The sequence below is a fragment of the Musca autumnalis genome, unplaced genomic scaffold (genome assembly GCF_047663935.1).
Source record: "Musca autumnalis isolate F117 unplaced genomic scaffold, ASM4766393v1 scaffold_2, whole genome shotgun sequence".
Lineage (NCBI taxonomy): Eukaryota > Metazoa > Arthropoda > Insecta > Diptera > Muscidae > Musca > Musca autumnalis.
The window spans coordinates 242,651,065-242,672,970 of NW_027411755.1; the positions used below are offsets into that span (position 1 = coordinate 242,651,065).

The 21,906-nt window shown below is 39.9% G+C and overlaps 1 protein-coding gene across 1 annotated transcript in view; it reads left to right on the plus strand.

The window, feature by feature from the left end:
• Positions 1-21,906, plus strand: part of GABA-B-R3 (gamma-aminobutyric acid type B receptor subunit 3) — an 84,727-nt gene that overhangs the window by 18,488 nt on the left and 44,333 nt on the right. Inside the window, exons 2-4 of the mRNA XM_073965489.1 lie at positions 874-1,293; positions 1,865-2,125; positions 11,030-11,569. Of these exons, the coding sequence (XP_073821590.1) occupies positions 874-1,293; positions 1,865-2,125; positions 11,030-11,569 (1,221 nt within the window). The remainder of the gene's footprint in view (positions 1-873; positions 1,294-1,864; positions 2,126-11,029; positions 11,570-21,906) is intronic.

Consider the following 21,906-nt stretch of genomic DNA (forward strand, 5'->3'; position numbering starts at 1 on the left):
TCACACTGGTCACAAAATTTCTTCACTAAAAATTGTCAACATTGGTTTAGCCCCCATAAAACGGTACCTTCCGATTTTAGGTATTTTGAGAAATTTAACTAAATTTTTTTGACCGAACTGCCTGTAATTTTAAATTTGAAGTTCATAGTGGTCACAATATGTCTCCACCAAAAAATGTCAATTTAGGTACATAATTTGTCACAGCCCCCATATAACGGTACCTCCAGATATTTGATATTTTGAAAATTTTTAGCTAAATTTTTTGGTCGACCTACCTGTTATTTGACATTTGAGGTTCTTAATGGTCGCAACACTTCTCCACCAAAAATTGTCAACATAGGTCCACGTTTTGCGTTTTTGCGTTAACTGCTCCTCCCGATTTCCGGTATTTTGATGTCAGCTATATTTTTTGACTAAAATACTTGTAAATTGGCATTTGAGATTCCCAGTGGTGACAAAACGTTTTCACTAAAAAAATTCAATATAAGTCCATGTTATCGTATAGTCCACATATAAAGGTACCTCCCGATTTTCGGTATTTTGGTCATTTTAGCGAAATTTTTTGATCGAACTACCTGTAGTTTGGCATTTGAAATTTCCAGTGATGAAGAAACTTCTTCAGTAAAATTTTTCAATGTGGATCCATGTATTGGTATAGTCCCCATATTACGGTACTCCCAATTTTCGGTATTCTGAGAATTTTACCTACAGTTTTTGGCCGAACTACCTATAATTATGACATTTTGGGCGTTATGTCATGTCGCCTGGGACTTATGTTATACTATTGTCTCATTTTGTATTTTTAAATTTGCTACGGGATGCCAAATGCCTTTTTATACCTCATATCTCTTTATATTTCTTATCTTATTTCAGTGCGATCCCGGTGTTGGTGTTGATCGTTTCTTTCATGCCATCTACACTCAGCCCTCGACACGCATGGTAATGCTCCTGGGTTCTGCTTGCTCTGAAGTTACCGAAAGTTTAGCCAAAGTTGTACCCTACTGGAATATTGTACAAGTTTCATTCGGTTCCACATCGCCGGCCTTAAGTGATCGTCAAGAATTTCCCTACTTCTACCGAACAGTGGCACCCGATTCATCCCACAATCCGGCCAGAATTGCATTTATACGACGATTTGCTTGGGACACAGTGACAACGTTTTCACAAAATGAGGAAATACATTCGCTGGCTGTAAATGATTTGGTAACGGAATTGGAAGCGGCAAATATTTCATGTGCAGCCACCATAACATTTGGTGCCACCGATTACAAGGAGCAACTGCTACTATTGCGCGTAAGTTTTAATGACTTGAGTTTATTAAGTTTTAATATACACACACGTACATACATAAATAACTTTCCAAGACACATTTCCCTGCTTTAATAACCCTCATATCCGCTTGACAAACTTTTACATAAATATTAATTCATCGGATTAGACATCGTATTATCTTTAAATAATGCAAAACCACAGACTATGAAAATTACCTTTTATCCTGAAAAAGTTGTTAACCATTATGGGCGGCTCATTTGTAATTCACTACCCATAGATAATAATGTAAATCTCCTATTAAAAGCAAAAAGAAAGGTATTCTTTGCTTCCGTTTTTGCAGGAGAAACCTTAGCTTATTAACTCATTTACAAGTTCAAACACACACACACACGTAAAAATTTTCTTCATCTTTATTTTCAAGACGAAGGAACTTTTCACCAACAAAGATTTATTCATGTGCTAATTTCCAAAGTTTTGCAAGAAACTTCATACTCATACACCTGCCCTATACACACTTCACTACATGCACATACATACTCGTACATATGCAAATTTATTCATTGAAAAAATCTCCTTTCTCGTTTTTCTTAAGGAAAGTGATACACGTATTATAATCGGTAGTTTTTCACCCCTACTGGCACCGCACATCTTGTGCGAGGCATATCGCTTACGTATGTTTGGTGCAGATTATGCTTGGATTCTACACGAAAGTATGGGTGCACCGTGGTGGCATGATTTGGCCGCAACCAACTCTTATTGCACGGCAAAAGAATTACAAGCAGCTGTGGAAAATCTGATAATTGTATCATCCCATAATAGCATCGTTGGCAATAACATCAGTTTAAGTGGTCTGGTAAGTATTCGAACAGATGTTCGCTCATTAGCATTAAAATTTGGTGAATATTATCATCTACTGCTTCATGTTCGACTGGATAACGACGACTGACATATTTAACATGGAAATTAATTAATTTGGTACACACCGCATCAGTTTAGAATATGAAGGTTCGTTCTGCAGGTTAGTTATTGTTGTTGGAATAGCTCGAATTCAATTCCATTGGAAATTTGGAGAAATATTTTTGACCCTTATCCTAATGAAAGCTTTTATGATTTATGATTTTAAATAAAAATTTTTAGTTTCTGTTTTTGAGTGTTACGCTACACGCTGCGCCTGAACTAACTTTAAATGAAAGCTACTTAAACCTGGGAAGGTTTTGCGGATTCTGAAACTACAATGTTCATATATGAGAAAAATCAAAAAACAAAATCGACGGAGGGATTTTTAAAGAAATCGCGGTCAAAGTTCAAATTTGTCGGGATTTTGTTTTAGTTTTTCAGGATTTTGCTTGAAAACGGCAAATGTTATTGAAATGGGAGTAGAAACAAGTAAAAAAGTATCAGTCAGTTTTGCCGACAGAGATATACCCTCAGCCTATGTGAGTTGAAACTTTCAGCTACGGACTGATCGAATGTAAAGGGTGTTTTTTTAAGCCCGATAGAACTTGAAATTGTAAAAAATAACACAAAAAATTAAATTGTAATCAACAATTTTTGTTATTCGAAAGATCAATACGTGACATTAACATTTGAAAATGATTTCGGGCATATGGGCACCGCGGCTGTTCTTGGCGAAGTGCATTCTGGACGTCCAATTTTTGGCCACTTTTTCGAGCACTGCTGGCCGTATGTCACGAATAACACGAACATTGCTAGCCTCCAAGGCATCAATTGTTGCTGGTTTATCAGCATAAACCAGTGACTTCACGTAGCCCCACAGGAAATAATCGAGAGGTGTCAAATCGCACGACCTTGGAGGCCAATTGACAGGTCCACTTCTCGAAATCAACTTATTGCCAAATTTTGATTTCAATAAGCCGATGGTTGCGTTCGCCGTATGGCACGTAGCGCCATCCTGTTGAAACCACATCTCCTCCGGATCAATGTCATCCATATTTTCAAACAAAAAATCATTGATCATGGTGCGGTAACGATCTCCATTGATCGTAACGCGAGCTCCGCACCATACGGTGCATTTTTCTGGATGTAATGGAGTCTGTAGGGTCTCTTGTGGATTGGTCTCACTCCATATCCGGCAATTTTGCTTATTAACAAACCCGTTAAGCCAAAAATGCGCCTCATCGCTGAACACAATTTTGCGATAAAACAACGGGTCGAATCGACGACTGATTTTTAAAGTAAATTTAGATAATTTCGTAGCGTTGTTCAAGCGTGAGTCTATTCATGATGATTTGTCAGAGTATACTGAAACAAATAAAAAAAAAATTTTAATAAAAATTTTATTTTTTGTGTTACTTTTTACAATTTAAAGTTGTATCTAGCTTAAAGAAACACCCTTTATTTAGGGTCTTTTCAGAATTGTGTGACCCATTTTGGACATTTGAACTTTCAGAAAAGTTAAAGTCCAAAAGTGTTGCGGAGAAGGTACTTAAAGGTAAGGGCCGACATAGTTCATTATGGAAGCGGATCGCGCCAGTATGCCAGGAAGCATGGACTTGTCCACGGAAAACATAATGTAAACAGGAACACAAAGAATAGCATCGGTATACATTTTTAAAGGATCTTGGAAAAGACACTAAACTGCACTTAGACATAAATGTTGAACTTTTGAGGGGAAGGTACCCTAAGGAGAGGACCGATATGGGTCATTTTTGAAGTTAAACTAAATTCGGGAAAATATAAGGATATCCAAATTTTGGACCAAATTGGTATTGGTTGGCCCGTTCAAGAGATATCGTGCATACCATTTAAGTGACATTGTTTTAAATATTCGGGGAGGTACCAGGAAGTATTTACCGATATATATGACGAAGGCCAACTTTTGGACCGAATCGGTTGATCATTTCGAGAGTTATCGTGCTCTTCAGCCACTACATTTGGTGCCATAGGGGTTTTTTACAACTTTGGGGCTATTTTCTCAAGAAGTATGGACTTGCGCCTGAAAAAACTTATATCGTCGTAGCTGAGGCAGCGAATGCAAGTTGCTTCAACAAAAATCAAAGTGATTCGAGAGTAGGTCTTAAAGTGAACATGTCCGAAAATTTGTGTGGAAGGTACCCGAAAGAGTGGGCAAATATAGTCCATGTTCGAACCTGATCTATATCTGGTTGATATATTAGGATGTGTAAAGTATGGACCAAATCAGTCACTCCCTTCAAGAGTTATCGTGCGAACAATTTTTCCTAACATGTTTGAACTTTTGTTGGGGAGGTACCTGAAGGAGTGGACCTATATGGCTTATCTTCGAACTTAAACCATGTTTGGACAAAATATTACGAAGGCGAAATTTTGGACCAAATCGGTTGATCAGTTCGAGAGTTATCTTGCACTCCAACCACAACACACGGTGTCATAGTGATTTTTTTGCAACTTTCAGACTATTTGCTCAGAAAGTATGGACTTGCCCCTGATGATGATCAAAGCGATTCGAAAGCTGGTCCTAAACTAAATTTTTCCGAAATTTTGTGTGGGAGATACCCGAAGGAGTGGACCGATTGAGTCCATATTGGAACATCATCTAAGTCTGGTAGAAATTTCACGATGTGCAAAGTATGGACCAAATCGGTCTCCCTTCAAGAGTTATCGTGCGCACAAATTTTCCGAACTTCTTCGAACTTTAGTGGGAGAGGTACCCGAAGGAGTGGACCAATATAAAATAAATAAATATAACCCGTCTTCGAAATTAAACATAATTTGGACAAAATATTACGAAAGCCAAATTTTGGACCAAATCGGTTCATCCGTTCGAGAGTTATCGTGCGCACCAGCCAGCCAGACAGGCGGACATTGCTAAATCGACTGCAAATTGTCTGAAACGGATTTCGTCCAAACATACTTGGGGTCTAAAACTATTATTTCGTTAGCACAAATGCTGAGGGTATAAAAAGAAAAAGCATGCAATTTGAGATGGGGATCCCATAATATTTAGAGGGGTAAATGGACCACAACTTTTGTGTGAAAATTTTGAATATTTTTAATGTACAGCTTATAACTTTATTCCTGGAAGAGACATTCCGGGCAAGTAAGCTATACTTGGAAAAAAACTCTTGACCTTTCTATTGATGCCAATTGTGTTGGTGAACGTCCGTCCGTTGGCAACGTACAGGTCGCATTTATTGTCAGATTCAGCTGCAAATTGGGGAATATTATTTTCCTAGCCATGGGAAGTACGCTATTGCTTTTGGTGAAAATCGGTTCAGATTTGGATATAGCTCCCATATATATTTTTGGACGATATCTCGTACTTGCTGCACCAAACACGCCAAATTTTATTGAAATAGCTCCCATATATATTTTCGGCCGATTTCAGGTATTTGCTGCACCAAACATGTGTGACAGAATTCGGTCTAAAAATAAATGTGCCAAGTTATATCGAAATCGGTGCAGATTTTGATATAGCTCCCATATATATTTTCACCCGATTTCACCTGCTTGCTACACCAAACACCCTATATCTGTCCAATATTGGTGAAAGTTGAAATGTGTGGCGGAATTTGGTCTAGTAAGAAGTGTACCATATTATATCGCAATCTGTTCAGATTTTTATATATCTCGCATACATAATTTACATATTCACAGTGGTGTAGGGTATCATACAGTCGGCCCCGCCCGACTTTGATCCTTTCCTTACCGTTTTTTTTTCATGTTTTTTGTCCATGCATTTGAAGCAAGATGAACCTCGCTAGAGTCGAAATTGGCCACTGGAGAATCTGCGTTTGTCAAAACATGTTCCATAGCTTGTTCAGACAGCTTAGTTTCGCAGTGATGAAAGGAAACAACTTTTACATCGTGTCGTTGGCCAAGGCAACCATCATGTTAGAATCGAAACGTATGCAGATGATTGTACGACCCTGGCGTCAAGTACCTTCTCTAATGTCATTTAAGAGGAATATGAAAATATTCGTCACTAAATCTAAGAGCACTCTGTTCGGACGGGATCTCTAAACGCAATGTAATGGTCGATGGTAGCAGAAATCTGACCACTAACGACCCCAAGATTCCAGGGGTTAATTTCGACAGTATGTTTAAGTCGTCCATGAATGCAACAGCTATCTGCTGTGATGTAGAAACATGGTCCTCAAGCCCCTAGCCGGTAGCATTTGGTGTGCAGACAAAAAAAACCTTGCTGACCACAGATAACGCTATAGATAATAACGATAAACGCGGCGACAGTATGTGCAAGGCGAAGGAAATATTTTCAAACCTGTCAGAATGCCGCCCTGAGAACTGCAGTGGACCATCTAAATGATGAGACAAAGAATCTACCAGTGCAGCAACATAATAGATTGCTTTCGTTGTAGTTCTTGCTCGGGCGTTACCGTGAGAGCCATCCTAATCAACATATGGTTAATAGACCCCCAGCCACCCTTTCAGGCATGTCAGCAGAGATATTTATAATCTAGAAAGAGAGGTGAAACGTTATGAGAGAGAACAAGGCAGCGTCAGCTGCCACGACAAACTAGAGCACAGCCGACCAAGAAGAGGGCACACAAAATTCTCAATATTTGCAACTTTTGACAGTGTGTTAGTAACGTTGTATGCACGCATGCTGCAAAGCAAAAACAAATCAAAACATTTGTGTGCTCTTTCGTTGCGTTCGGGTCGTGTGTGTGTGAATTGCCGAAAAACTTCGTAACTTTAACAATACCAAAGCACGACATTGAACTAGAGTTGTTTTGGCTCAACTACGCTCGGGATGTTACAGCCGTCTAAAGTCCTATAGGGCAAGGACTGATGACACCCCATGGATGCAATTCATCTTATAAACTGCCTGCCAAACATATTCGACTAACTCAAATAGCATTGTGGTTACAACCACACCGCCCACATTTCTACAACTGGAGGTATGCCCGAAACCAAAGTAGGCAGAAAAATGGACTTACCAACCAGACATATGCAGTTACAACAACAACAGGAACCATAACTTAAGAATGAACTTTAAAAATATTTCTTTAAAACGTAGATCATGTTCGAAATGTGTTATACATATGTATTTAGGTCATACGTTTTTAGACAGCCCTTAAACTGCACTTAAACCAAATGTTGAACTCTGTGATTGAGGTATCAGAAGATGCTGTTCCATGTATACCATCAGGGAGGCTGACGTTCATTTGGAAGGCATTCTGCGATGTGCAAAACGTCTGTCATATTGTATTTCCTAAAGGTAAGGTCACATTAGGCAAACATTTGCTCCAACGACAGAATTTTTTGCAGCTTTTGGCTCAATATTTCAAATATTGGACGAATATAGGGTAGTGGACGAATATAGGGTTATTTATTTAGCAAAAACGTAAGGACTGGACCGATATGGCCTATCTTCGCACTTAAATTAAGTTTGTTGAAAATATTAGAATATTAGAACAAACATATTTGGGTTCTAAAACCCATATTTCGATGAGGCACATTTTTATTTTATGTATATACCCTCGTTAGCCTAAAGGCTGAAGGTATAAGCCGGCATTAACTGCAATGCGGCGAAAATGTTTGAACTTTAGAGGGAGCGGTAACCGAAGGAGTGGAAGGATGTCCATCTTCTAATTTTGTCTAAGATTTCTGAAATATTACGATATGCAGAGCTTGGCCCAACGCAGTATCTATTTCGAAAGTTGTCGTGCGCCATCAGCCAATACATATGATGGCCGTAGAGGTGTTTTTTTATCGCATTCGGAAGATTTTCAGGCTGTTACAAAAACACAAAGCGATTCGAGAGCTTTTATAAACTACTTATATGTTTTTGGAACGAAAAATACTGTCATCAAGCACTTGTGTTAACTAAGTGAAATATACTATGGCAATCTGTTGTGATTGCAACTTTCTGATGTCCTCCTTCCGTGTTGTACTGAATTCGTTCGATTCTATGTTTGCTCACCGATCCATCCTACTCGATTAGTATCTTCCATTTTTGATCTGGGGTCAGACAGGAGTCCTTACTGCTTAAATCTGTTGCTGACAACTGTCGCTGCGAAGTCTATTAGCCTCATTCCGTTATCGGATGTTTCCTGATGGAGGTTAGATATACCAACTCATGGGCTGTTCATATGTATGTTGTTTCTAAGCGCAAGTAAAATATATTTTTGGTCTATTCGTCTTTGCCTTCGATGGGGGCATAGGTACAGTTTAGGTTGATGTTGAAAAACTTAGGTTTTATAAAAATTATAGCAAGTCCTTCAATTACCGAGATGGGACTAGTCACCAGGTGTTTTAAGCTGCTGCTAATCACAAATCCGCAACCAATCTCGTGCTTTATATAATGGTGTTCTTGGAGACGTCATCCGCCGTATTAGCTTACATTTACACCACGGAAAGGTCAATGTCCACTTGAGATGGAAGGATAATCAATATAAGCAAAGGTCTTGACCGTTCCATTATATCTCTCAGACCCTACGACACCTTAGTATAATGTAAGCTGAGGTGTAGTAAGGCATTCCTTGGACTCTGAAATAAAAAGGAGGTCCCATACCATTGAGCCGAATATAGAATCATAGATACGACCTCATTGTTCTTTTAGGGGAGTTTCCGGGATTTTCATACCCTTAGCCTTTAGGCTAGAATACGATCAAAAATGTCTGTCTGTTTAGCTGGCGGGTGCGCACGATAACTCTCAACTTATATTACCACTCTTTCAGGTACCTACCTCACAAAAGTTATAAAAATGTCTGTAAAATTGTGTGGACGATAACTCTCCAAGGGAACGATCGATTTGGTCCAAACTTTGCCCATCGTATTATTCCTTCCAGACATATGTAGATAGGGTTCGAATATGGACTATATCGGTCCACACCACAAAATTCGGATAAAGTGAAGTTTAACAGCACCTTGCGGATCGTTTTGATTTTTTTTCATTCGAATTCAATTCACGCTATGCATGAGGCAATATGGGCGACATTTGATCATTACAGTTCAAGCGATACAAATCCACGTCACGAGAGATGTTCAACCGGTAAAGACTCGTGGTATGCAAATCAACGGGCTCGGGTAAGAAAAGAGGCTTTCATACACGTTTACAGGCCTATATACAACGATCTAAGAAAATAGTCTTTACTCCAAAGATCCGTCGGTCAATCAAAATAGCAATCAACTTATTTGGAAAATTTGCCCCAAAACCCTTTCAAGTGAAGCACTCATTGTAAATTTAGCAGCTAACATTGCGATTTGTATTTTTAACGAAGGTACAAAATTATTGTTATTTTATTTGAGCTTGATCGGAGTGAGCTGAGGACAGAACGCACATGAATATGCTTAAAAAATCGACCAAGCGCGAATTGCACTGGCAGAGAGACGTGCGGCCGAGTGCACTGGTGAAGGTAGAATGTTGCGAAGGCAACACCAAATTGCCATTTTACAAGCTGCATCGTCTGCGGAAGAGCTCTTGTATGGACCAAGAATAGGTGACTCCTTGTAATTTTACCAAAAATAAATTTTTTATTTATGTAAACCGAAATAAAAACTTAAAACGCGTTTTTTTCCAAGTGCCATTTTTGAAATCGGTGCCAACGATAGCTCGAAAACGGATAGACCGATATTCGTATATTTTGGTGAGCTTATTAAATACATAACAACCTTGTCTTTAAGCGAGACAGATTTTTGTATTTGTTTGGCCGGTTTTTGGGCAAAAATTGGTAAATTTTTCGTTAAAATCGAAATTTTGATTTTTATAGGTCACTATTTTTGTTAAAATAGATTTTTGAAAATTCTGTCTCGCTTAAAGACAAGATTATTAGGTTCTTAAAACGCGCACCCAAATATATGAAGATAGGCCCATTCGTTTTCGAGCAAGCGTTGGCACCGCAAAACGCTTTTACAAAAAATGGGTTTCGCAGATAGCCATTTACCACAAAACTATGCAATATTTTTCAACAACAAAAATTCCAAAGGTAGTTTAAGATGTGCTCTTTCATAGGAATAACAGAATTACCTAAAAATATTGGTAGTTTTCTGAGAAAAAAATTTGAAAATTGAGTTTTTTTGGCCAGCGCAACTAGGGGTAACCCCTTAAAGATCTTTTTTTAGTAGGTTACCCTATTGGCCCCATTTACAATATTATCCGGAGCAAGTCCATACTTCCTGGAATGATGGCCCAAAAGCTCCAAAAACCCTGCCAGCATATACTAAAATGGTTATTGCGCAAGATAACTCTAGAACTTTTTCAAAAATTTCTTCCAAACATAGTTTAACGTTATTTAATATGTATTTCGAGTTCTCTATGAATCAGAAGTTTGCTTACTAAAAATTGTTTGTATACGTCTAAGATTTGGTATTGCCCCACATTACATTCCATATATTTGAAAGCAAATTCGTGGTTTTTGTGATTTTTATTCAGCAGCACAGCTAACTGATACTTTCTTACTTGTCACCAAATGTGATTTTTTTGAGTAGTTATCAGGATCATAAGTGTATTAAAAACTATGGCATTATCCTTCCGTCGATGGCAATTTAGTATATTTTTTCCCAATTAGAGCATTTACCGCCAAATACATGAGGCAAATTTCAATATCGTCATTACGAGTAACTTCTCAAATTTGTATTTGGGTCTATTTATCCCTGTCATGGGTTTCTATCACAATATAACCATAAAATCGTCGAAGCATTCACACATGAACCCCCGTTGTTACAAAAACCAATATTACCAAATTAAAAATAACAGCAAATTTGTTTTTACCAAAAATATTTTCCTCTCATTATTTGTTTTTCTCACCACACCACTTCATCCATGTAACAACAACAATTTTCTATTTTGCAGAATAACGATATGTTTTACAAGCAATTACGGCAGCAATCGGAAAAATTCAATGACATTTTCAACATTGGGCCAAGAGGTGGTGTCACAACAAAGCTGCAGCCGCAGTCGAGTCAAAAACGAAAATACAAAAAACACGTTTCAATTGCCACAAATGGAGGCAGTGGACGAGGTGGCAGCGCTAGTCATTCTCCGGCAAACAAAGCAACCACAAAAATTGTAACAAAGCAAACAAATGTCGGCAGTGGCAGAAGCAGCAAAAACAATAACGATGGTCATAGTCAGCACCTGACAGCGTCAGATGCAACCGCAGCAAAGGACATAACATCCACATTCATGCTGGGCAAAACAATTGTTTCCCGTTATGCTCCCCAAACCTATGATGCCGTTTGGGCCATTGCATTGTCATTGCGTGCTGCCGAGGACCGTTGGCGCAAAGATCCAATGCAACACTCAAAATTGGATCGTTTCGATTACACACGCAGTGATATGGCAACAGAATTTCTCCAACAAATGGGAAAATTAGATTTTCTTGGTGTTTCGGTAAGTACTGCCATTGTTACTACTGCGACCGTAAAATTTTGCAATCATAATGTTTGTGGAGCATAATTAGCTATTTTTTTGCAATCACAATAATAATGAAAACATGTAAAAGGGTTAGGCACTAGTTAGGGAAATGTGATGCCCCACACCAATATAAATGTCAATGCTGCTCAGAAAATATGCAACTTAAAGGCTTTTTCAGTTTTTATATTTTTGGGGAAAATTTGAGATCTTAATGTCCTTTTTTTCAAAGTTTAGAAAGTATTTTTCGGATATTAAGTTAAACACATAAGAATGGGTTATAGTCGGGCTAGATAGATAATTCTATGACCGGATTGACTCGCAGGAACCTTTGATTATGGGGTCATACATTTTTTCACCATATCCCGGAATGCCAGATCCGAGCTCTCTTAGCATGTACCGGGATAGAGAAGATCCCCGTGTCATTGATATTTTTCTTTGGCAGATCTACATCCATGTCAACATAGCTAATATGTAATTCATTTAGGGAATGGGTCCACTTCCGAGGCTGCTCAGGTCTTAGCCTACGTCAGAACTACTGCGGTAGTAGTTATGTTGCTGCTTGCGGCGACAGAATATCTCACAGCGTGTCAACAACTTTGTCGTTGACTTATCGACGTCGAGACACACCCGCAGTCTCAAAAACAAACGCATCATCTCACACCCCATGTTCTTAATCAGAGCCTCGTAAATGCATCGCTCATGCAATTCAATTGCAATGGCCACCGCAATAAACTCAGTGAATGTGTTAACATTCCGATTATAAGTCGTATAAATACCAAGGTCACCGAAATCCTGGAAACAAACATGGAAAATCTGATTGGCAGGGGTTCAGAGAATTTACCAATCTCCGCTTCAGAGAGCTACCTTTTACTTCAGATCCTCGGGTAGCTCAGATTTGTTCCCAGTTGCCCAACATCAGCATGGATTCCGTAAAATACTGTGCAACAGCAGAATTACAGGCCAGTAGAGGACTGAATTAGATGATTGTAAGCTGGTTTAGTATAGTTCTTCTGAGGAATATGAAAATATACGCTGTTAAGTCTAGTGCTAAACTGCTCACATCCTTAATTGTTGAAATTATGCTTCATCTGAACATACATATTCGTCGATGGTGTCCTGATTCTGACTACTAATCCACTACTTGAAAACAATGTCTTGAAGTCGCAGGCCGGTTCCACTTGGGCATCTGACAAAATAACCTCGTTGATCTCTTATAACAAATAGGTCTGTCCGCGATGAGCTACTCGGCGCAAGGGTGGTAAGCAAATGTTAGCACTACGTAGTGAAAGACTACTTAAACCTACCGACCCAATACCGACATGAAAACTGCAACAGGGCGCCTATGGCGTCTTATGGGACCAGTAGAAAATCTTCATGTTGCTGGTGTGCAACAATCTTCTGAACAGGCTTCCCCATCCAGCTACGTCCGGAGAGATCTTCATGACCTAGAGAGAGAGGTTCAAAGGTGCAAACGAAACGCCCTAGATCTATCAGGCTGGTTGGCATAACATTAACATTGAAGTTGTTGCACGGCGGTGCGTTCTTCGATTGACCAGGAACCACACAACATCCGCACAACTTTCGGTCCATGCGGGTCCTAAAATGTTTAGTATTGCAAATGGGCTATGTCGGTTCACGTTTTGATATAGTCCCATAGAACATTATCACACAGAAATAGCTGAAACTTGGTACTTAATTTTCGCTGGGGGTATAGAACTGTTACCCATAATTTTGTTGGTATAGGTCTACGCCTTCATATAGCCCCCATAGAACGGCACCTCCCGATTTGCGGTATTTTGAAGGTAATGGTCTCAATATTACTCCGAAAGGGCTGAAATTTGGCATATAGCCTTTATTTGTAGTGTAAAACATTTCCCCATAATTTTGTCCTCATTTGAAGGGTACCTCCCGATTTGCGGTATTTTGAAGATTGTGGCCTCAATATTCCTCCGAAAGGGCTGAAATTTGGTATTTAATCTTCATTTCGGGTATACAACTTTTCATATGAACTTTTCATAATTCTGACGTCAATATTCCACTGAAAGACTGAAATTTGTTACTTAGTATTCCATGGAGTTATAAAATATTCCAGAAGATAATTATCAGTATAGGTCTGCGGGTTCCTATATCCCCCATAGAAGCGTACCTCTTGATTTTCGGTATTTTGAAGGTTTTACCGAAATATTGGAAATTTGGCATTTAGCCTTCTTTGAGTGTAAAACCTTTCCGCCAGAAATTTGTAGGTATAGATCGACGTTTTGATATATCCCCCATGGAACGGTACCTCCCGAGTTTCGGTATTTTGAAGATTGGCCACATTGTTTTACCCAACTTGCTGAAATTTGGTATTTAGTCTTCTTCATAAACCAATGGAAACTAATTGTTCCATTTTACTTCAATACAACTCCTGGTGGGGGGTATAACAAGTTCGGCCTGGCCGAACTTAACGCCATTCTTAATTGTTGCAGTTTAGGAAAGTGGATTTCATTAGACGGAAGAATATCATGGTCGCGGCGGTGCACCATGTCACTACCGTGGCCAAAAATGGTAAAACCAAGTATTTCGGAATACAAATTTATTGATGGGAATTGATAGAAAACATTTCAATTTAAATTACGGTATTGATAAGGCAAGTAGTTTTGTAGTTTTTTCCAAACCAAAAATTTTTGTCTTGATTTTTCTAAAATTAATAACTTTTATTATGCCCCAATAGGGGATGGAAGATACCAAGGAACGGTCCTGACCGGTTTTAACATGGCAAAACCCAGGATTTATCTTGGTCCCTCTTTCATCTCAAGTGGACACTGACCTCCCCGTGCTGTCACCTGGGGAACTGCCTTTAACACCCGTTAAAGGTAGTGAGCTAACATGTGCCGCGCGTTCACCCATAAGAACATTAAAAACTTGGGTTTGGGCGTCGGGTTAGTAACCCTCCCCTAGAAAAAACATCCTACTATGAAAAAACGAAAGAAAAGAAAAACAAACCCCTCTAAAGTTGACGAACCCCGCAAACGTTTTAAGGACCATGATCTGCGAATCTGCACCTGGAATGTTCGCACTCTTTATAGAGAAGGTGCAGTCTTCGCATTGGCAGACGTACTTGAAAAGTACAAGGCCGATATTACTGCCACACAGGAAATACGATGGATTGGGAAAGGCGTCACAACAACACCTAAAGGTGACGCACTGTATTATAGCTGCCATGACGTAAAGCATGAGTTTGGTTGCGGATTCGTAGTTAGTCGGAGACTAAAACATCTGGTATCCAGCTTCACCCCAGTGAATGAAAGACTTGCTGCAATTCGAATAAAAGCTAAATTCTTCAACATCAGCTTTATTTGCGCTCATGCTCCCACTGAAGAAAAGGACGAACAGACCAAAGATATATTTTACGAGCGCTTAGAAGAAACATATGACCGTTGCCCTGCCCATGACATTAAAATCATTCTAGGCGATTTTAATGCCAAAATTGGAAAGGAGAATATCTTTGGCCCAACAGTCGGGAAATTCAGTCTCCACAGTGAAACATCTGACAATGGTATGAGGCTGATAGACTTTGCAGCTGCAAAAAACATGGTAGTTAGCAGTACCAGATTTAATCATCTCGATATTCATAAGGGCACCTGGCTGTCTCCAGATCAAAGAACAAGTAATCAAATTGATCATGTTGTGATAGATGGAAGACATTCGTTCCGAGGCGCAAACATTGATTCGGACCACTATCTTGTTGCAGCAAAGGTACGTACCCGTCTAAACGTTGCAAATAAAGCACGAACAGACACAACGCGGAAGTTGGACATCGATAGGATGCAAACACAACAGATAGCCACAGCATATTCTACTCAACTAGCCCAATTGCTTAACGCGAGCACTCCTTGTCCCGATAACATAACAACACAATGGCAAAATATTGCCCACTCCATGCAAACAGCCGCAAAATCCATACTTGGATTCCAGAGACCTCCACAAAGGAATTCATGGTATGACCAGGAGTGCCGTGCTGCTACCGAAGATAAAAATGCGGCATATAGAGCTACTTTACAATCAGTAGCAACGCGTAGCGCACGAGAGAGATATCGGGAGAAAAGAAGAGAAGAGAAACGTCTTTTCCGCAAGAAAAAGAGAGAAATGGAAAAGCGGGAGTGTGAAAAAATCGAGATGTACAGGAGCCAGAATGAAGTCCGAAAATTCTACCAAAGAGAGAAACATCAAACAGATGGCTTTGGTACAGGCACATCCTCCTGTAGAGACCAGCAAGGTAATCTGGTAAAAGATACAGATAGCGTGCTCAGGATGTGGAAGGAACATTTCTCCAATCTGCTGGTATCCAATAGTGGCGAAGACGATGATACCGCAGATCCAATCCCAGAAGATGGTATAGAATGTATACCACCCGGACAAGATGAGGTAAAAACAGCAATCAACCGGCTGAAGAATAATAAAGCAGCAGGAGCCGATGGCTTACCAGCCGAGCTGTTTAAAACCGGAGGCGACGCGCTAATAAGGTGTATGCATCAGCTAGTTAGCACCATCTGGCAGGAAGAACGCGTACCCGACGATTGGAACCTGAGCATCCTATGTCCCGTCCACAAAAAAGGAGATAAGACTGTATGCTCCAACTATAGGGGCATAAGTCTATAGTATATAATACTCCCTATTTCCTATAAGATAGTGTCAGGGATACTGTGCGAACGAATAAAGCCTATGGTCAACGAGATAATTGGACCATACCAATGTGGCTTTAGACCTGGCAAGTCCACCATTGACCAGATATTTACCCTGCGGCAAATCCTAGAGAAGACCCAAGAGATGCAGATCGACACATTTCATCTTTTTGTCGATTATAAAGCTGCATTCGACAGTCCCCTCCGATCAAAGGTATTCCATGCAATATCTGAATTTGGTATTCCCGCAAAGCTCATCCGGCTTTGTAAGATGACTCTAACTGATACTAGGTCCTCAGTTAAAATTGGAAAGAACCTCTCCGAAGAATTTTGTACCAAAAGAGGTTTCAGACAAGGAGACAGCCTTTCGTGTGACCTATTCAACATTTTGCTGGAAAAGGTAATACGAGATGCAAATGTCAAAAGAAATGGCACAATTTACACCAATAGCCACATGTTACTTGCCTATGCTGATGACATAGACATCATGGGACGATCAGTAAAGGAAGTAACTGATACCTTTAGGTACCTACAATTTTGAGGTAGTTAAAGACTTCGTCTACCTCGGCACTGCCATAAACACAACAAACAACATCAGTTGTGAAATAAGAAGAAGAATTGTATTGGCCAACAGATGCTACTATGGTCTAAGTAAGCAATTTAAAAACAAAGCCACATCTCGTCAAACAAAAATAACACTATACAAAACGCTGATACTACCCGTGCTAATGTATGGCTCCGAAGCATGGGTACTTGCGCAAGCAGATAAGGCAGTGCTTGGTGTGTTTGAGAGAAAAATTCTTCGAAAGATCTACGGGCCGATTTGCGTTGACGGTGAATATCGACGTCGTATGAACCACGAGCTATATAAGCTATACAAAGACATGCATATAGTTAAACGTATCGAGATGCAACGATTGCGTTGGCTAGGCCATATCATGAGAATGAGAGATGATGAACCCGCTAAACAGGCGTATGAATACATGCCACATGGCGGTGCACGCAGAATCGGCAGGCCTAAGCTTCGATGGAGCACACAAGTGGATGAAGAAATGGAAAGGCGCGGTATTCCAAAAAGTCAAGCGAAAAACGGAGAGGAATGGAGATCTTTTCTTAGTTCGGTCTATGGAACAAATGTTCTGTAATGGGCCAACTAAGTAAGTAAGTAATATTCTAAAATTTAAAGTAATGGTCGTTCTAAAAGTAATTTCTACAGTTGATTGGCATGTAATAAACTTGGCTTTATTTTTGTTTGAAGGCAAATAATGATCATATGGTGTTTACACTTACCCAAATCTGTAGTACTTAGTTCATCGGTTTTGTGAATCAAATTTTAAAATTAGTGAAGTGGGAGAAATGCTGTATAAAAGTGTATATCGATATTTGAGATGTGAAAAGTGAGTACTTCAAATATATATGAAAAAACCAGCTGCACATATTTGTCCACTAAAGCTCGAAAACGAATGGGCCGATTATCATATATTTTTGTAGGCTTATTAGGTACCTAATAATATTATCTGTAAAAGTGCGAATTTTAAAAATTCCGATTTTTAGAAAAAAATGAGCCGTTAATCGGCAAAAAAAGCTTTTTATTGAAAATTCTATTATTTAAAGAAAAATAATTGATGTATTTAATAATTCCACAAAAATGTATGAAGACTGAACACCAAATTTCAAACATTAAGGGTGGATAATGTGGATAAAACCTTCAAAATAAAGAAAATCGGGCGGTAGTGTTGTATGTGGGCTATAGCAAAATGTGAACCAATACTCACAATTGTCTGTAGGAATATTTGGCAGCCCTGGTACTTCGGTTGGATAATGTGACTAAAACCTCCAAAATACTGAAAATCGGGCGGTACCGTTCTATGAAGGCTATATCAAAACGTGGAAATATGGTCATACATTTTATAAGAAAAGTTTGTTGTCCACAAGGAACACTCAATGCAAAAATTCGGCCAATTCGGTCGAGATACTCGTACAGCAACAGCATTACACGCCAGTAGAGTACTGAATTAGATGATTGTAAGCTGGTTTAGCACAGTTCTTCTGAGGAATATGAAACTATCCGCTGTTATGTCTAGTGCAAAAGAGCTTACAACCTTAATGGCTGAAATGAAGCTCCATCTGAACAAACATATTTGTCTATGGTGCCCGGATTCTGACTACTACTCCACTACCGGCTCCACTTAGGCAGCTGACAAAATCACCTCGTTGATCTCTTATAAAAAAAATAGGTCTGTCCGGCGCAAGGGCGGTATGCAAGTGTTAGAGCTACGCAGTGAACGAATACTTAAACCTGCCGGTACAATACATATATGTACATGAAGACTGCAACAGGCAGCCTTTTGCTCCATCGAAGCCTTGGCCTGCTAGTTCTATGTATACCGCCACGTATTTATACGCCTTTATAGCAGGTTCATCATCGCTCATTCTTATGATATGCCGCAGCCACCGCAATCGTTGCGTCTCGATAGCAAATACAGCTCGTGATTCATACGACGTCGATATTCACCGTCAACGCAGATTGGCCCGTAGATCTTTCGAAGAAATTTTCTCTCAAACACATCAAGCACTGCTTTATCTGCTTGCGCAAGTACCCCGTCTTCGGAAATATACATTAGCACAGGTAGTATGAGTATTTTCTAAAGCGTTGTTTTTGTTTGAATAGATGTGGACTTGTTTTAAAACTGCTTACTTAAGCCAAAGTAGCATCTGTTGGCCAATACAATTCTTCTTTTTATTTCACAACTGATGTCGTTTGTTGTGTTTACGGCGGTGCCGAGGTATACGAAGTCTTTTACTACCTCAAAATTATAGGAACCAACTTCAACAGTTGGTCCGATCTCAATGGACGCATTGCGCATGGACACCATCAACTTGGGACAATCAGTAAAGGAAGTAACCGATACCTTTATGAAGGTCGAAGGAGAATCTGCTAAAGGTAAAACGGCGAGAAAGTTTTACCTTTAGCAGATTCTCCTTCGACCTTCATAAAGGTATCGGTTACTTCCTTTACTGATTGTCCCATGATGTCTATGTCATCAGCATAAGCAAGTAACATGTGGCTATTGGTGTAAATTATGCCATTTCTTTTGACATTTGCAAATCGTATAACCTTTTCCAGCAGAATATTGAAAAGGTCACATCGAAAGACTGTCTCTTTGTCTGAAACCTCTTTTGGTACTGAATTGTTCGGAGAGGTTCTTTCCTATTTGAACTGAGGACCTAGTATCAAGGAAACCAAATTTAGACATGGCTTGGAATACCTTTGGGCGTAGGCGACTGTAGAAGGCTGCCTTATATTTGACAAAAAAGTGGTAGGTGTCGATCTGCATCCCTTGGGTCTTCTCTAGGATTTGCCGCAGGGTAAATATCTGGTCAATGGAGGACTTGCCAGGACTGAAGCCACATTGGTAGGGTCCAATTGTATCGTTGACCATGGGCCTTAGTCCTTGGCATAATATCCCTGACACTATCTTGTGGGCAATAGGGAGAAGACTTATGCATCTATAGTAAGAGCATACAGTCTTGTCTCCTTTCTTGTGGACGGGACACAGAATACTCAGGTTCCATCGACCAATGCGTTAACTGCCAGATGGTGCTAACTAGCTAATGAATACACATTATCGGCGTGTTGCCTCCGGCTTTGAACAGCTCGGCTGGTAAGCCATCGGCTCATGCTGCCTTATTATTATTATTATTTAGCCTGATTATTGCTGACTTTATCTCATCTTGGCAGGGCGATATACATTCTATACCATCTTCTGGGATTGGATCTGTGGTATCTTCACCGTCGGAAAAATTTTCTTTCCATATCCTGAGCACACTTTCAGTATTAGTTACCACATTACCTTGCTGGTCTCTACAGGAGGACGTGCCTGAGCCAAAGCCATCAGTTTGATGTCTTAATCTTTGGAAGAACTTTTGGGCTTCATTCTGGCTCTTGTACATATCGATTTTCTCACACTCTCGCTTTTCCATTTCTCTCTTTATCCTGCGGAAAAGACGTTTCTCCTCTCTCTCCTTCTCTCCCGATACCTCACTCGAGCGCTACGCTTTGCTACAGATTGTAGAGTAGCCCAATATGCCGCATTTTTTCCTTCGATAGGAGCACGACACTCCTGGTTATACCACGGATTCCTCGGTGGTGGTCTCTGTTATCCAAGTATGGATTTTGTGGCTGTTTGCATGGTATGGGCAATACTTTGCCTTTGTGCTGATATGTTATCTGAACGAGGAGTGCTTTGATTAAACAATTGGACCAGTTGAGTGGAATATGCTGTGGCTATCTGTTGTAATTGCAGCTTACCGATGTTTAACTTTCGTGTTGTGACTGTTCGAACTTTATAAGCTACGCTTAACCGAGTACGTACCTTTGCTGCAACAAGGTAGTGATCCGAGTCTATGTTTGCTCCTCGGAACGAAACTACACGCTCCAACGAGCTCGATGAATGTCTCCCATCTATCACAACGTGATCAATTTGATTTATTGTTGTCTGATCCGGAGATCGCCAGGTGCCCCTATGAATGTCGAGATGCTTAAATATGGTACTACTAACTACCATGTTTCTCGCAGCTCCAAAGTCTTTCAGCCTCATACCATTGTCAGATGTTTCACTGTGGAGACTGAATTTCCCGACTGTTGGGCCAAAGATATTCTCCTTTCCAATTTTGGCATTAAAATCGCCTAGAATGATTTTAATGTCATGGGCAGGGCAACGGTCATATGTTTCTTCTAAACGCTCGTAAAATATATCTTTGGTCTGTTCGTCCTTCTCTTCAGTGGGAGCCTGTGCGCAAATAAAGCTGATGTTGAAGAATTTAGCTTTTATTCGAATTGCAGCAAGTCTTTCATTCACTGGGGTGAAGCTGGATACCAGATGTTTTAGTCTCCGACTAACTACGAATCCACAACCAAACTCATGCTTTACGTCATGGCAGCTATAATACAGTGCGTCACCTTTAGGTGTTGTTGTTACGCCTTTCCCAATCCATCGTACTTCCTGTATGGCAGTAATATCGGCCTTGTACTTTTCAAGTACATCTGCAAATGTGTAGAGTGCACCTTCTCTATAAAGATTGCGAACATTCCAGGTGCAGATTCATCATGGTCCTTAAAACGTTTGCGAGGGTCGTCAACTTTATAGGGGTATGATTTTCTTTTCTTTCGTGTTTTCATAGTAAGCTGCTTTTTTAGGGGAGAGTTACTAACCCGACGCCCAAACCAAAATTGTTAACGTTCTTATCGCTGAACGCGCGGCACATGTTAGCTCAGTACCTTTAACGAGTGTTAAAAGTAGCTCCCCAGGTGACACCAAGGGCAGGTCAGTGTCCACTTGAGATGAAAGAGGGACCAAGATAAATCCTGGGCTTTGCCATGTTAAAGCCGGTCAGGACCGTTCCTTGGTATCTTTCATACCCTACGTCACCCTTTATAATTAGATCACTTTAGGATAACGACAGGGATAATGAATCCTTAACAGCATCAATGGGTGAAAAAATCCGACAGTCCGTAAGAGAAATGGAAGGTTACAGACAAAATCTGTTGTTAAATTTAAAATCCTCCTGGGTTTGACAATGGACCGAAGAAGTGAGGTAGAAAATACCAATTGTTGAATTCTCAAGCATAAAGTCCATAAAAAGTTG